The sequence below is a fragment of the Opisthocomus hoazin genome, chromosome 18, assembly GCF_030867145.1.
Source record: "Opisthocomus hoazin isolate bOpiHoa1 chromosome 18, bOpiHoa1.hap1, whole genome shotgun sequence".
Lineage (NCBI taxonomy): Eukaryota > Metazoa > Chordata > Aves > Opisthocomiformes > Opisthocomidae > Opisthocomus > Opisthocomus hoazin.
Window position 1 is genome coordinate 7,558,504 of NC_134431.1, and position 16,299 is coordinate 7,574,802.

Genomic DNA, 16,299 nt, shown 5'->3' on the forward strand with positions numbered 1-16,299 from the left:
TAAAAATCAAGAAAAGGCATCACTTAAAAGCTTTTTTTCCCCCTCCCTCTTGTCCTTCTTCTCCTTCTTGCACAAAACAAAAGTCCAGTGTGGGATCCTATCAGACCGCTGCGTGCTACATTACTGAACACGCTTCGCAGAATTATGCAATAGGCTGTTTAGAGCTTGTGTGTGCGTGTGTGCGCGTGTAACTTCAGATTTACTATAACCTTAGTGGAGTGAAACCTAATGATTTAAGGGGGAAAAAAAAAAACCCAACATAACTGAAACTTGTCCAAATAAGGAGCAAAATAGCTTTTTTTCCCCTCGGTGGTGGGGAAGTCCTCTTTCAAACCCGTAAGGAGGGAGTCAAAACTCCGAATTTGAAAAAGACACCAGAGCAGAGGCAGAGCGCCGGGAGCCGCGGCGGCGGCCGAGGAGGACGCTGGCCGGCGGCGGGCGCGGAGCCGGACCGGCAGCTCCGCGGCCGCGCAACCCGGCTCGCCCCCCGGCCCCAGCCGCGCAGCGCGGCCCCGCGGAGCCTGCTCGGGGGTGGGAGGGGCTCTCCCGAGCGCCGGGGATGCTCCATCTGTCCTCCCCGCAACCCGACACCCGCAGCCCCCGAGAGCTTCCCTGACCTTGGGCTGTCAATCACCGGCACCAAGCAGCCTGCGAGGGCCGGGAGGGCACTGCGCCAGCCCGAAAGGGGGGAAAGAAAAAAAAGGGGGGGGGGGGGGGAAGGAGAAAATAAACCCTAAACCAGCTGCTAACAGTTATCTCTCGAGTTATCTCATCCTCCCAGCGCATCTCGCCTGCCCACCCCGGTACGGAGCAGCTCAGCCACCGGCCGGCAGCAACACTCAGCATCCCTGGAAAATCCGAGAGTGATGTTTCTATCTTTAGTCGAAAAAAAATCCTTTGAAGTCTTGGATTTCTCTGTTTTGGACTTAAAGACAATCAGTTTTATACACTCTCCTGGAGGGGAGGAGGGAAGGGAATATCGAAAAGAGTCTGTTAAGCGGTTGGCAGAGCTAGCCTGTAAGTTTTGTGTCGGTAAACAGGGGGAAGGGGGTCCTGTTGCCGATTCTGTCCCAGCGTCCCGGTTAATCCCGGGAGCAGCCGCAGCCGGTTGGCACCCCTGTCCCGGCGGGGGGGGTGCAGATCTGGCTCCGGTAGCGACAGCTTCTGCGAGAACGCGACATCGAACAAAATAACCGGGTTTTCACCGAAGAGGATCTTCCTCCTGCCCTAGGCGGGATCGCAGAGTGAACCGTCCTCCGGCAGCCACACTCAGCGGTGCAGACCTCGGGCTCTTCCCCGCCGCACGCCCCGTGCCCGGTGTGCAAGGGCGGCCACCCCCCCACCCCCCCACGCTGCCGTCGGGGGGCTCCGACCCCCGCGTTTCTGGCTGCAGAGGCACGGACGCTGCTCCTCCCAGCACACCCCAGAGCCCCTGAACCACTGGTCCAGCCGGGGGTGCGCGGTCCGGGCTCGTCTGCACCCCGACCCCAGCCTCCCCGAGGCTTCAAGGAGCGGATGGGGGGGGGGGGACCGCTCCCTGGCTACACCGGGCTTTTTGGGGGGGGCCGTTTGCAGCATCTTCGCTCCGGAGTGCCTCAAGGGCGACCGAGGGACCGCCTGGCAGGTTTCCGGAGCGGGGGGTGGTCGGTGCTCGGCCTCCTCCGAGCTCCGGGAGGGGTACGGGGTGCCCGGTGCTGCTGCAGCTCCCGGGCGCGGAGCGGGCCCCCAGCCCCCCGCCGGGATGTGCGTGCCGAGAAGTGGCTCGAAGGACGGGCAGAGGACCCTCACGCAGAGCAGCGCGTCCGGAGAGGGGGATGAAGATGGGTTTTGGGGAGGGAAGGTGCTTCATCCCCCGCAGTTGACATGCAGCTTCTCTGCAGGGCTCAGGGTGGAAAGCGGGGGGCCCCGGGAGGGGGCGGCCCCGAGCTGACCCGCACAGCCCCCCGCTCCAAGGGGGAAGAAAAGGGGGGGGGGGTGTCTCCTTTTCCCTTTCTCTTTAAGAAGCTGCGGCCCGCCGTGCCCCCGAGTCCTGCGCCCTCAGCTCTCCGTCATTAGCGAACGGCGGGAGATCAAACCCGATGCTCCGGGGTGGCGAGCGAAGCTGGGGGGAGATGGGGGGTCACCCTTCGCTAATGGGGCTCCTCTGGAGGGAAGCAGGCAGCGGGGGGGCCAGGCGGGCCCTGCCCGCCCCGACACCCCCGGGGCTGCCGTCCCCGCCGCCGGGGCAGAGCCCTGCCCAGCCTCAGGCCGGGCCGAACACAAGGGGGGGGGGGGGGGGGCGGGGGGGAGTGTTCCCCCCACCCCCACCCCAGGAGCCGTCCGAGGAAGCCGGGCCGACCCCCTGGCGGGAGGGCAGCCAGGGTCGGGCTCGTCCCCCTCAGCGCCGGCGGATCCCAGTCCCACCAGCCCGAGCCGCTGCCCGCAGGGGTGCTTGGTTGCAATTTTGTTTTATTTTAAACGGGATAAATTGAAGCCGAGGAGCGGGACCGGGCGCGGCCGAGGCGCCGGCGGCCGCAGCAGCCCTGGCCGTGCAGCGGGTCTGACACAGTTCCGCGGTGGGAATCCGGAGGGCTTTTCTAAGGCCTGGTTTTCCTATTTTGTTGTTGTTGTTGTTGTTCAATTAGCCCCAGTGATTTATTCAATGCATGCATGAGGGGACATTAATATGCGGTGGCAGTTCCCACAAACAATATTCCTCTCTGGCTTTCTGCAGCCATAGCATTTACTGGCAAGGGACGGGGGGGAGGCTACGCAGGCAAAGCCAGGCGCTCTCGCCCTTTCCCTCTGCAAACTCGTGTCCCGTGTCCCCCCCGCCCCAGGCAGCAGGCTACGAGCCCGTTCCCCGGGCCTGGAGCACGCAGCCGGGGACTGGGACGGGCCCCGGCCCCCTCCGCGCTCCCCCAGCCCAGGGGCCGGCCCAGCTGTCTCTGGCAAGGCAGGGATGCGGCTGGAGTTTCGGAGGGGATTTTGTTTTTTAAATTACTGTATTTGCTTTTGATTTTTTTTTTTCTTTTTCCCACGCTGTCCTTAACCGGTTTATTGTCCAAACGCCTCACGCCGTCCTTTCAAAGACAGCTCGCTGCCGTTGGGAAGAGGAGCAGGGCCGAGAAAGGCTCTTATTTTTGGTTGTGTGGTGCCTCGGATTTTTGTTTTGAAGAGGAATTTAAAGTTTGACGCGGTTTTCCCACCTGGAGAGCAGCAGCGCGCAGACACGCTGCGCCCCGGCTCTGGGGCTCCCTTTCTCGCAGCCAGGCCAGGAGCGGGGGCGATTTTTAACCTCCCCTGGGTGCGATTTCGGGAGCTGCTGATGGGTGGCGGGGCTGCGAGGTGCTGAGCCCCAGGGTGTAGCAGGGGGAGATCTGTCCCCCTCCCCACGTGCATCTAAAAAGTCATCTACACTGCTGGTTGCTCAAAAAAAAAAAAAAAAAAAAAAAAGAACCACACAAAATAAATTAAAAAAAACCCGGAGTAAATAAAATGTGCAGATGGAGAGGAGGAGAGTGAATGGCCAGCCCGGATCCCAAAGCAGCCGGGGGAAAGGACAGACTTGTCCAAGCCCTCTCCTTTTCTAATGCAAAAGAAAATAAAAAGAAAAGATGGGGGGGGAAGTGCCTGCACTTCGCTTTTCCCCTCTCCCGCAGCCCGGGGGTGGCTCGGGCCGGAGGCTCCGCTTCCCGCCGGGCTGCAGCGGACGGGACCCCCCCCCCCCCCCCCAAGCCCCGCCGCTGTGCCCAGAGTGGGGGTCCCGCCGCTCCGCGTCCCCGGCGGGGAGGATGGGGGGAGGGATGCTCCCCCCGAGCTCAGCGGTCCTACCCCCCCTGCAGCAGAGTTCCTGAGTGGGCAGCGCAGGTTCGCCCAGCGCAGGGCGGTGGGAGAGGGCTGGGCAGCAGAGCGAGGGGGGCTGAGGGTCCGAACGTTTTCCTTTCTTGTTTTTTTTCGGAAGACGAGACGTCAGAGAAGCAGGTCCCTCCAAGAAATGCTATTTCAATGATTTTAATAAGCAAAATAGGAAACAATTTTAATAACCAAAAACAGAAACCAGTCTGAATAAAACTACAATAGACCAGGTTTTTTAATATTTTTCATATCATAAGCAGGATTTGAAACTGATCCCTTCAGAAGTTTACATGAAATAAAAACAATTTTTTTTCCGCTGCTGCAATGTTTTGATTTCAACACAGTTGAATCAGTAAAAACCAAAGATCGTTTTCTGATGCATGACTAATATCCACAATATTTAAAACTGCAAGCACCATGCTGTTCATTACAATCTTGTTATTACTGTTAATTTATAAACTAATACAAACTTAAAATGCATCCGGCCAGCAGTGCCAGCTATCCTAAAAGGAAACTAAAAAATAAGTTTTCATTTTGGTATTTTTGTCAGTGCAACGTAAATCCTTTTACTGACCTGCAGGAGGAAAAAAAAAAAAAAGTAATAAAAACACCCATAAGACTCCAAACTACTACTACTATACAACTGCAAATAAATTTTGGCTAAAACTTTCACTCGCTGCATAGGGAAGCGGAGAAGCAGATTACAAATCATCGCAAAAGTATACACTTAAAAGTTGCAGTATGTCTTCTTAAAAAAAAGTCTGAGTTTCACACGCTTTTCCAGCCCACTCCGCCGCCGCTGCCACTGAGAAACCCAAGGTCGGTGGCGACGCGGAGCCCTCGCTGCGGGTGCAGCTTGGCTCGGAACGAGGGGGTTGTAGCGGGCTTTTTTATTTATTTACCGAGAATCAAGGGGCAGTTGTTTCTTAAAAGGAACTGGTATCTCGTCCGCCCTTCGCTTCCTGAGTGTACAATCAGAAGGGAAATTATCTGGCCAAGCCTAACCACTCCAGGCTGGGAAATGTCCTGAAGGAAAGAGCTTCGCTGCCGCTTTAGAGCGTGGAGTAGGCTCTGGTGACCGAGGAGAGCTTTTCCCCTGTGAAGTTTAGGTTTGTCAATGCCATTCAGGCGTTTTTGCTTCTGCCCCAACAAACAAAAACCAAAATGAAAACTAAAAAAAACCATACAACTTAAAAGTGCACCAGATATACAAAGTTGTTTTTTTTTCTAATGCAAAATGCCCATAACTTTTTTTTTCCTTAAGTATCTCTTTAATACCAAACAAACCGTATAACCAGCCTGCTGAAATGTTATCTTGTTTTTGTTGTGTTTTTTTTCTCCTGTGCGGTTTGAAGTAGCAGATATTTACAAGCTAACAACCATAAAAGAAAATAAGAGAGCAAAACCAACGAACAAAACTGCACAAGCAGTAAAAAGTTTGATAACTTGTGATGCTTTTCTTATCGATGAAACAAAACAACAACAGAAATCTATGATCGATGATCAACATGCTAAAGTTAAACAAGAAAATGGTACAAAATAGAAATTATTACCATACATGTCCAGCATGCAGGATTAATATTTTTAATGCAGATTTTCGTATTTTTCTATATAATCAAGCAGGCAATAAAACTGATGAGTTTTTTTTCTTTCTTTCTTTCATTCTTTCTTTCCTTTCTTAGATTGAATGTCCCATCTGAGTTCTGTAACTTATTTCTCAAAGCAGGCAATATATGGGGAGTTTGCATATATTGTCCTTTTTATTTATTCTCTTTTTCCAAGCAGGTAAATTGTGCATGAGATGGTGCTGTAAATGTCCTCTCTCTTTCCAAGCAGGCAGTATGTTATAGATGGCTTGTTCTTTGTCCTTTTTTATTATTATTCTCTTAAAGTCCATCTTGTTCTGCAAGCAAGCGATCTATAAAATGCTTCACTTGTCCTTTTCTCCTTTGCCTCTGCCTCTGTCCCTCTCTCTGACTCACAAGTGAAAGTCAAAAAGTTGCACTTTACCTCTCCCGTCCCCACCCCCAGCCTACTTTTCCCACAGCTACTCTAGAAGACTGGATGCTGCAAAAAAAATCAAGTCTCTATTTTTCTCTCCTTCTTTCTCTCTAGTCAAGCAGACAGATGGATGGAGATGTCAGAGGAGTATGGGAGCGGGGGAAGAAGGTGACGGGGGTCAGGTTTGGGGGGTGGGGGTTTTTTGTTTGTTTTTTAATTATTTTTGTTAAGCACTCACATGAAGAACTCGGGGGAAGACGGGTTGTCACTGGTGGAGCCGGCCTCTCTGAAGCCATTGCTGGCAAGTTTCTCACACTTGAGCTTGTAGGCGTCTCTCTCTCTGGCGAGCCGGGTCACTTCTTGCTTGAGCTGTTCCACCTGCTGAATGAGCTGGGTCTTTTCGTTCTCCAGGTGGTGTTTCTGCTGGACACGTTTATACCTGCAGGACTGGGCATAGCCCCTGTTCTTCAAGGTCCTCCTCTTCTGCTTGAGGCGGATCACCTCGTCTTTGGTGAAGCCTCGGAGGTGCCTGTTGAGCTCCCTCACGGACATGGAGACCAGCTGGTCATCCGAGAACCGGTCCTCCACACTGCTGGAGGGGGGATGCTGCTGGTGCGAGTTCTGGAGCTGCTGGGAGGAGCTGGAGGACGTGGAGGGAGTGGGAGAGGCCTGGTGGTGGTGATGGTGGTGGTGGTGAGGGTGCCCGCTGCCAGCCAGGTCTTCGTGAGTGACCGCGGGGTACTGGTGGTGGTGTTGGTGATGGTGGTGATGATGGTGGTGGTGGGCCCGGAAGCTCTCAAAGCCTTGCAGCTGCTGGGACACCTGGTGGGACCCAATGAGAGCTTCGACAGCGTCCTCCGGGGTGAGGTTCAGCGCCTCGGGGTTCATCTGCTGGTAGCTGTTGGCCATCCAGTACAGGTCCTCCAAGTGGGTCTTCTGCTCTGTGGGGCTGAAGCTGGGCGAGGACGGCACGGAGCTGCAGGGAGTGCTGATGGGGGTGGAGGAGACGGAGCCGGCCGGCTGCAGGCGGGTGCAGTGCCTGCCAGAGCGGTCGTTCCTGCCCAGGGGCTCCTTCTTCACGTCGAACTTCATCAGGTCGAAGTCGTTGACGTACTCCATGGCCAGGGGGCTGGTGGGCAGCTCGGCTCCGATGCTGAGCTCTCCGGCCATCGCTGTCTTGCGGGCACCTCTCCGGGCGGAGGGGGCTGGAGACCTCACCCCAGCGCGCAGCCTGGCACAGCCGCGCTCCCCTATTCCAAATCAACTTTGGCTTTCGCTCGCTCACTTCCTTTCCTCCTTCTCCCCCCTCCACCGCCGCCTCCTTCTCCCGGCTTCTGGGGCTTCTTCAGTCCGAAGCAACAAAGCCAAGGACGAGCCGGCTCCCGGGGCCGCCTCAGCGTCTCCCGTCGCTTTGTACCGGCGCTTGCAAGGCTGCAGCAGCTCCCAGCGCTCGGCCGCCCGGTTGCGAGGAGAAAGGAGCAGCGGCAGGCAGGGCAAAAAGCAAAAACAAAACAAAAGATGCTGCCTTCGGCTCTGGGCAGGAGGAAGAACGGCACGCAACGTCTGGCCCGTGCCCCCGTCGGGGTTTTGTAAGTCCGGAGCCTTTCCCCCCCCCGCTCCCCTCGCCGCAGCAGAGCACCGGACCCTGCCGCAACTTTCCAGCCCGAGCGGGCGGCCCGGGGAGCGCACGGGCTATTCGGCGGCGGCTGGGCTTTGCACGGGAGTTTTCTCTGGCTCCGGCAGCGCAGGGGAAGGGGAGGGAAGAGGGGGAGGAAGGAGGAGGAAGGGAGGGGAAAAAAAAAAAAAAAGGAGGAGAAGGGGGGACGAGAAGAACCCAGCTCTCGGCCGCGGCTGCCGCCTCCAGCGCTGGTCGTGCGGGCTGTGATTCGCAGCGCAGCCCCCCTTGGCTTCTTATACGGCCGTGCCCGCCGAGAGCGCGGCGGGGGCCGGGGCCGGCGGCGGCCGCGCCAATGGCAGCGCGCGGCGGGGCCGGGAGGCGGGGGGGGGGGGGGGGCGGCGGGGCCGGGCGCGGGCGGGGGGGGGTGGGGGCGGGCCGCGCCGTGACAGCTCCGCAGCGGCCGCCGCTCCCTGCCCCGCTCCGCCGGGCGCTGCCCCCTCCCGCACCGTCCCCTCCTCTCCCTTATTTATCCCCCCTCCCCCCCTCGCCGTGTTCGGCCTCCGCAGTCCATAAAGGGGGGGGGGGGGGGGGTCTCGGGGACACCCTGCCCGTCCCTTTGTTCTAAATATAACAAAGTCCTTTTTTTTTTTTTGCCCGCTGCCGTCCCATAGCAAATTTCAAGGCGGTCGGCGTGTGTCCCCCCCCCATCCCGCGCACACGCATCGCCCCTTCCAACTTTCTGTAAGCGGCCCCGATGCGAAGGTACCGCGGGGAAAAGGGCACCGGCCACGGGCGCGCAGCGCGTCGGGCCGGGAGCGAGCGGCGGGGCTGCGGGGTGCTGCCGAGGGGGATGCGCTGGAACCCTGGGGGGAGGGAAGCACCGGCTCGGCAAGGCTGTCGGCTCCGCTTGTACCACCGGGGGAAGCCTCACGGTTACAGCAAGCAAATCTCCCCCGAAAGTAAAGCAAAGGCGTTGACACACACCGTGGCAAATATAAGGGAGAGGAGGGCGAAAATGCAATTACATTTCAGTTCTGAGGGGACCGTGTTTGCTTTCCTCTGCTGTTCCCTCCCTGAGTGGCTGCATGCAAAGGAGTACTCGGCTTGTAAGGTTTTGTAGTTTCTTTTTTTTTTTTTTTTTGGTCCGGTAACATGATTTTTTTTTTTTTCGAACATTTTGTAACGATTAAGGGAGATTAGGGCTGCTTCTTACACCATTTTTATGCTCAAACAGACATAAAGTGCGACCCCAAGTGTCCTTTTGGAGAATAACAGCGGCTTTTCACCGGGAAAAAAACACCCGGAAAAAAGGGGAGCCGGGCGGAGCGGTGCGGGAGCGGTGCGGGAGCGGGAGCGAGGCTGCCGCGGTCCCGGCCCGGCCGAGCCCCTCTGGAGCTGCACCTCAGCATCTCCCAAATCCCCTCCTCCCCCCCCCCCCCCGCAATTTATTCAGCCGAAAGAACAAAAAAAAGTTCAAGACCTGTCTGCTTTTCAGATATTAGTTAGGGGGGAACTGCCTTGCTGGAGCTTGGACAAGGCTGCCGAAGTCCCCAGGCAGAGCCCCCCGCCGTCGGTCCCCTCCTTGCCGGGCCCGAGTGCGGTACCCGGGACGGTGCCCGCAGCCCGGCCCTGCTTGCCCCGCTCGTCCGCGTCTCCGCGGAGCCAGCCGCGGCCGCGCAGGGAACCGCGGAGGCAAAAGTCGCGCAAAGACCCCCTCCATAAAAATAAAAAATTCCGGGGGTCCCTCCGGCAGCGGGCTGGAGGGAGGAGGAGGTGGGAACCAGGGAGGGGGAGCTGGATGTACGGGCGCTCATTTTGGTGGCGATGTGCGAGATGCCGGGCCACTCGCTCGAGTTTTTCCCCACGACATAACTCCCAGCCGACAGCGCACGACAGCGGGGTCAGCTCCGCTCCCCCCCCACCCCTCTGCGTTGTCGTCCCGGGGGCGCGCCGCTCCCCCCCGCACCCCGATCCCGCCTGACGCGGGGCTGCGCTCCCGGGACAGCGCAGACCTCGCTCCGCGGGTTGTTCTGCTCCCAACGCGTGTGTGGGAGGACACGCGTGGAACACGCACACACACATGTACCTGGGCTCTCCCCGCACCCTGCGCCCACCGCGGGCAACGCAGCGGCGGGGGGCTCTGGGCTCCCATCCCTCCCAGATTTGGGAAACCGCTTTTTTATTTTCCGCCGTTAACGAGCGGCCCCGCGGCGCACAGAGGCGGAGATCCCGCGGTGCGCGGTGCCCACCCGCGGAGGGGCCGGGGCCGGGGGGGGGAGCAGCTCGGGGCAGCTGCTCGGCGGTCCCCGGCAGGGAGCTGTCGCTGCCGTGGGGCTCGGGGAGAGCCGGAAGCCTCCCGTGCGCGTCCGCGGGACTTATTCCTGATGAGGTCCTGGAAGCTGCTTGGGGGAGAGCTTTATTTTTACCTGCACGTTAAACGTTCTCGCTGCCAGCGAGGGAAAGGGGACCCTGGCGAGCGCTCGGGAAGCTCGGATGCAACCCTGCGAAATTAGATGGATAATCCTTTTTCCTCTCATAATTACTGAGGTATATTCACAAGGTGGAGCTACTGAAAGGCGGAGGAAGCATTGATCTGGTTACCTCCCTGTCCACACACGCTCTGTCCCTGTTCTTAATCTTTTAAGCTGTGAATTACAGATCGGTTTTGCTGATCCGTCCTCCTCGTCATAAAATTTCGGGGCGCTTTCTGGGTTCGTTTCTTTGCTCTTCCACCGCTCGCTCCCCTCTACAAAACACAACCCACGAAACTTGCGGCGTTACGTGGCCGTCTGAAGCAAGAACCGCTTTGTGCCCCGAATCCCCAGTTAAAGGCCAATTTTGTTTATCGCAGAGCTTTTAACTCAGCCACCAAACGTTATTCTCGCTGGGATTTAAAGGTTAGGGGGGATGTTCCTCCGTCTGATCTATTTTTTTTTTTTTTTTAAATAGGGATTGAGGAAAAATTAACGTTGCTGGAGCAGCAGCGGAGGATTCCCGGGCTGAGCAGCCCAGCGAGGCAGCCCGGGGGGGAGTTTCCCTTCCCCGCACCCGGCCCTACGCGCCCGCCCGCACTCCGAGAGCCTCCGCGGGGCAAAGTCCTGCGGCTGCCGAGAGGATTCGCCGTTCCCTGCGCGCCCGCGGAGGAAAAATCCCTCCGTCGGGGGGGAAGGGGCACCCGCCCGCCCGGCCTTGCAGCGCCGGGGCACAGCCCGCCTCCCCCCAAAGCCTTCCGAGCAATTTTTCTTTATTTGCGACCTTCTCCCTACACCCGAAATCTGCTCATCGGGTGCCTGTAATTTTTGTGTGTGTGTGTGCTTTTTGTTTTTTAAGATACTTTTTTTTTTTTAAGGTTAGTTTCGAGTAAAGAATGAGTTCTTCCCGCTCTCCCTCGTCTCCCCCCCTCCTCCCTTTCGCGAACTCCCGGCCAAAATCGGGAAGGGTTCAAAGAAAAAGGTAGTGTCCTTTCAGCTCAGCTCAGCTCCATCCGGAGTGTCCGCCCAGGGCGGGGCACTGGGGGTCCTTACGCCACTAAAATTTGACAGCTCGCCCTTAAAACCTTAGCATATAGACACCTCTATGTGTTGGGCTCGGTAGGGCTTCTGCCGGAATCGGGGGGTGACATTTAGAAAGGGAATCCTATTACGGTGGCATCCCAGTCCCCAGTTCTTAAAAACAGCAGTTACAGGTAACTGAAAAAATTAGGAAGACTGTTATATATGTGTTTTCCACTCTACTGGTTATCTGAGAAGCGCGCCTCGTTTTTTTGTCTCTAACTGGCACTTTTCCCTCGGAATCAGCTTTTTCACCCCTTAATATTAGTGGGATATATTGTCTGAAATGGGAGATGTGTTAACAAACAAACACCCAAGCCCAAATCACCCCTGGCTGGCAGCCGGCACCGACGGCGGAAAAGGGCATCACTTTCCTAATTCCTACACACACACACACACGCACACACACACACACACGCACACACACGCACACCACCGCTTGATTTTTCATTTCCCAAACCGCGAGCAGACCCCGTGCTGTTTGTCAGGATTTTTTTGCCCCCTGTGTAAGCAGCGAGGGACCTGGTTAATCATCTATCTCAGATCCATGTGCATGAGAAAGAAAAGTGTTGATGTTTGCCTGTTCGGGCTGGCGGGAATGGCCCACGAATTTCGGATTAAATGACTAACGGTGATCAGAAGTCTTTGTTTCCCCCCGCTCGCTCTCTCTTTTCCGCGGGGATCGTCAAAGTAAAGCGTGCGACATTCTTTGAGCAAAGTCTGCACGGCAGTTTTGCGGTATAAAACAAGCTATTGTACCCTCCCGGGTTAACTGGGATTTTACCCTGAACCAGTTCAGAGCGGGGCAAATCCCAGTACTAACTGTAGACAGGTTTTGACGGGTGGATCTGTGACGAGGGCGCGGAGCAGCACTGCAGAAGGGTAGGTTTCGGGGGGGGTATTTTTCTTCCCTGAGGCTTCGCAGTGTTCAGCATTAAACCCCTTCTTGGGGCTGGGGGGGGGATCAGGGTGTGCGGGCGGAGGGTGCGGGGTTTGCTCTGTCGCGGGGGGGTCCTGCAGCAGCGCCCGGACGGGTGTTGCTGGACGGGATGGCGTGGTTCAGGGGGCTGATTTGAAAGCACCGCGTTTAATTAAAACCGTGACGTCCCCTGCGCGGGGAGCGGGGGGCCGGGCGCGGAGCTGCTCCCCGGGGCCGGGGGGGGGTCACCTGCCTTGGCGGCCCCCTCCCGGAGCGGTGCCGGGCCCCGGGAACCCGCCGCCGGCGCTGGGCTCCCCCGCTCCCCCCGGAGCGAAGGCGGCTGCGGCAGCGCGGCTTTGGGGGGGCCGGGGACGGGTGGGATGGGGGGGCTCGGCGGCTCCAGGGGGGTGGGGGGGGGCGGATCCCGGGAGGGGTCACAGCGCGGAGCGGCCGCGGGGCACGCGCCAGCGCACGGTGCGGGAGATGTCCAGGAGAAGCTCCGCGTTCCGGCGAGGCTGGGGGGATGCAGGAGCCAGGGAGCGGGGATTTTCCACCGTCCCCCCCCCCTCAGTGCCCCCGGCTGCTCGGGGTTAGCCCGGGCCGGCAGCGTCGGGCGCGGGGCTGCTCGGGTGCGCGTCCCCGAGGGGGTTCTTGGGGGGGGGGGGGTGCTGTGACTTTCCTCCTGCCTTTCCGTGCACCCACTGCAGTTTGCTCGGGGTCTCGCTGAACCCTGGGGAGGGGAAGGGAAGGGGGTGTCTTCAAGAAGAAATGGCAGCATTTCACCCTCTGCTGCAACGTCCCCCAGGGTGTCTTTGGCAGGCAGGTAAGCAGAGGGCAGGAACATCCTCCTCCTAGTTATTTCTTTCAGCCTTAGCCCCATCATACCACAAACAAGTTGATCCAAACTTGTTTCCAGGGGAATTTGTCTCTTTTCTCCTCATTTCCAAACTCTGCGGTCTCATCATAGCCCCCCCTCCAACACACACTCTTGCTATTATTCCCCTTGCCACCTTGGTAAAACTGGTTTCTAGCAGAAACACCTGATCCGGAAGCACAAAAACCCTGCTCAAGCCTTGCTGGGATCAGCTTTCCCCCAGTGCTTGGCCAAGTCCGGCTTCCCACTTGAACCCTGGCATGCTGAATTCATTATCTGGGCTCCTTTTACAGCGTTTTGCTAATAAGCAGCACCAAAACCTTTCTGAGCAATCAGAAGTTGCCTTTTGGAACTGAAGTAGCTGAAGGACTACAATTACTGCAGTCATACCCTGCAATGGCATTTTGTGTTATTCAAAGGTTTTTCAGTCACTTCGGAACCTGGACCACATCTTACTAGAAAAAAATTCCTTCCTGCTTGTCTGCTTCTCTTATGAATACAGAGGTGCTGCATAGATGTCTGGGTGGGATAAGTGATCTTCTCAAGGGCTTTTAGCTTCCTTGGAAGGCTTATAGAAAAGGGAGATTTCAGGGAGACAGGGACCTATGCCCAATGTCACAAAGTCACGAGCAGTCAGGAGATCTTCCAGAAAAAGGTCAGCACCCCTTTCTGGCCACAGTATGTTGCCTGTTTTTCCACGGGGCTCAGTGGGAGACTTTCTTGATGATCAGATCTTCAGACGGTCAAGAAGGAGGGAAGGGAGATCTGGCCTCAGCTGTGCCTGAGGAAACCCAGGACCACACAAGCATCTTCTCAGAAAGACCAGCGCTGCTGCACGTTCAACAGCCGTGGCACCGGTGAGGCCACTTGCAGCAGAGCTGAGCGCGTCCCTCAGCCCTCGAAGGATCACGGGGCTGTTGTTACAGCCCAGGAGGCCACAGGCACGCTCCGACACCCGCTGGGACCCAAACCCTTTCATTCAGACTGATTTGTAATTCCTTTTCATTGCACAAAGTCCTGGATCAAAAAAACTGCTTATGTGTAGAAAATTTTTGGAATTCCCTTTCCAGCATTTGCTGCCTAAGGATTTAAATATAATCATAAAGCCTATGCTGTATATTCTTCTTTTTGCTCTTTGCACCTTTATTCCCCATTAGGGATTTTGTTTTGTTTCTGTTTTGACAGCTCCTGTATATATGTGTTTGTGGTTGTTCTGTACTGTTTCCTGATTTAATATCAGTGCGGTTACAGGAGAAGGATGCACCGTTAGCATTTTTTGCTCAAAGTATTTTTCAAGCTCCTTTTTGATGTACTGGTCAGGTTTGCAGCTTCTGTGCTCTTGTTGATCAGAAGAGGAAGGATCAGGTTTATTGTGCCCTTCGGGAATGAAGCTCTCTCTTCACCTAAGGAAACGCAGCGATCTTCCTACGCTAGCCCCTCCGTGCAGATCCAGGTGCAGAAGTGAGGAAGTATTTAGTAGAAAGCTGTTATTCAGTGAAATTAAAGTCCTTTTGTGCATTTCTGGGAGATAAAGATGAGCTGAACTGGAAATGAGGTGGCTTCTGCAAGCCCCCACCTTCCTCCCCAAACATTTTTAAGTCCTAAACATTAGAAGGGAAAAGAGGGGAGACAAAGAAAAGGAGTCATTTGGGGGAAATGCGTTTGCTCTCCTTGCTAGTCTGAGGAAGACTTACTCAGCTGTTACCCAGACAGGGGAAAGATAAAGGCTTCCGATCATTTTTGTTTCTTTTACATATAAACAGATCCACAGCCTTGAATAGCCCCAGATCAGATGCTTTTACGCACAGCCTCAGAGTGTAAATTATGCTCCGCTTGCCCAAACAAAATATTGGCTCACAGTGCAACTTGCCATTTTCTCTTTGGGCACTAAAACTGCATTTTAGCATGTGTGTCTGCGTATTGCTGCCTGTTGTGAACATCTCCCAGCTTAAATCTCACTAGACCTTCAGGCCCTGGAAAAGCTGGAGATGTTTCCCGTCATTGGCTGCTACAAGGATCCTACGGAAAGTCCGAGGGCAGCAGATCTAACGTGACCCGGCCAGGACGTGCGTGGGGAGGGCTCACGAAGCTGATTGCTGTCCCTGGGGCAAGATGCAGTTTCTCTGTGGCTATTTCTTTGCTTCCAGAGCTTCTCTGCAGAATGGTTAATTTCTGCGGGAGAGCCGGCGGCACAGCAGTGCTACAAATTCTCACCCACTGTTTCCTGAGCTGAATGCTCTCCAGCCAAATTGGCCAGTTGCTGTGCAGGTCATTCTGATATCCCACAAATAGTGACCGCATGTCCTTGGCTGGAGAGAGGGCTCACAGAAAAATGCAGCAAGGAGAGGGGCCGTACGAGGTGAGCGCAGGCTGCTGTGGGAGCGCAAGCTGGTCAGGGAAGGTTGCTTCTTTTCTGGGTCTGTCTTAATGGCAATCCTATGGGACACATCGGATTTGCTAAACCAAGGGAGATAATTTCTGCTTGTTTTCCCCTGGTGGGATCAATTCCTCACATGTTAGTGAAGACAAAATACACACCAAAATTTCCAGCTCATACCCTGTAAGGGTATACAGGTCCTGCAGCAATCAGTATATACCCACGCTGCATCAGATTCAGTTATCGCTCTTGCAGCCAGAGTCTTTGGCTAAACAGTAATACAGGTATTAACTAGGGGCTAAATATAAATATATATACATGAAATACCAACAGTGGCTGAAAATTTAGGAAAAAATATTGTCTAATTGCAGTGAACTAATCTCTATGTATCAATTAACTACCACTTTGTACATTTTCTGAGCATTGTGAAAAGACAGATTATAATCTCCTGGATAGCCTTCTCTAAGACTTTCCATGCTTTCAGTGTGAATGCCCTGTTTATGTTCAGCCTTAGCTCTGTATTTGCAGGATTTTTAGTAACTGTGTTTTCATCCTTCAAACATCCAGATAAAGAGCTTCTCCCCTTAAAACTGTGATTACACCTCAGCAACCTCTCTCTTGGCAAGGTATGTGTGGTTTCTGTTTTGTTTTGGTTTTCTGGCTTGAATTAACACTTTTCAAACCTCTAATGTACTTCTTTAATAACTAGTTTATAAAAAAAGGAGAAGATATACAGAATTTCATCCAAGAATTCCCAGCTGGAGACATCTGTTCAGCAGCAAGTCACCTGATGAACAGCTCTAACCAGCCAAGTGTGAGTTATTTTTATTGGTTCAATGCTTTAAAAATAGATTATTTTTTTCCTTTTAGTTGCTACCTTGCGAGATGTTTCAGTAGATTCCTACACTGGTCTTCATGGACTTGGATTTATTTCTCCTGAAGGATTAGTACAGCCCAAACTGAGTGATCCACTCCAAAACCCAGCTGGCTGGCTGAAACCAGTAGGAACCAGTTAAATGCTTGAAATGAGGGTTTCCACTAGGGTAATCACGTTTCCCAAGAGGTGATGGATTTGATGTATAGCCTGTCATGATGAGTTGCAGGCACTCAGCACCTCTGAAA

At 55.2% G+C, this 16,299-nt stretch overlaps 1 protein-coding gene across 1 annotated transcript; it reads right to left on the bottom strand.

Annotated features, from left to right (window-relative positions):
• Positions 1-4,054: 4,054 nt before the first annotated feature.
• Positions 4,055-7,708, bottom strand: MAFB (MAF bZIP transcription factor B). Its single transcript, XM_009942740.2, has one exon. The coding sequence runs from the start codon at positions 7,006-7,008 to the stop codon at positions 6,073-6,075; it is 936 nt and encodes a 311-aa protein (XP_009941042.2). The 5' UTR covers positions 7,009-7,708; the 3' UTR covers positions 4,055-6,072.
• Between the last annotated feature and the right edge of the window lie 8,591 nt (positions 7,709-16,299).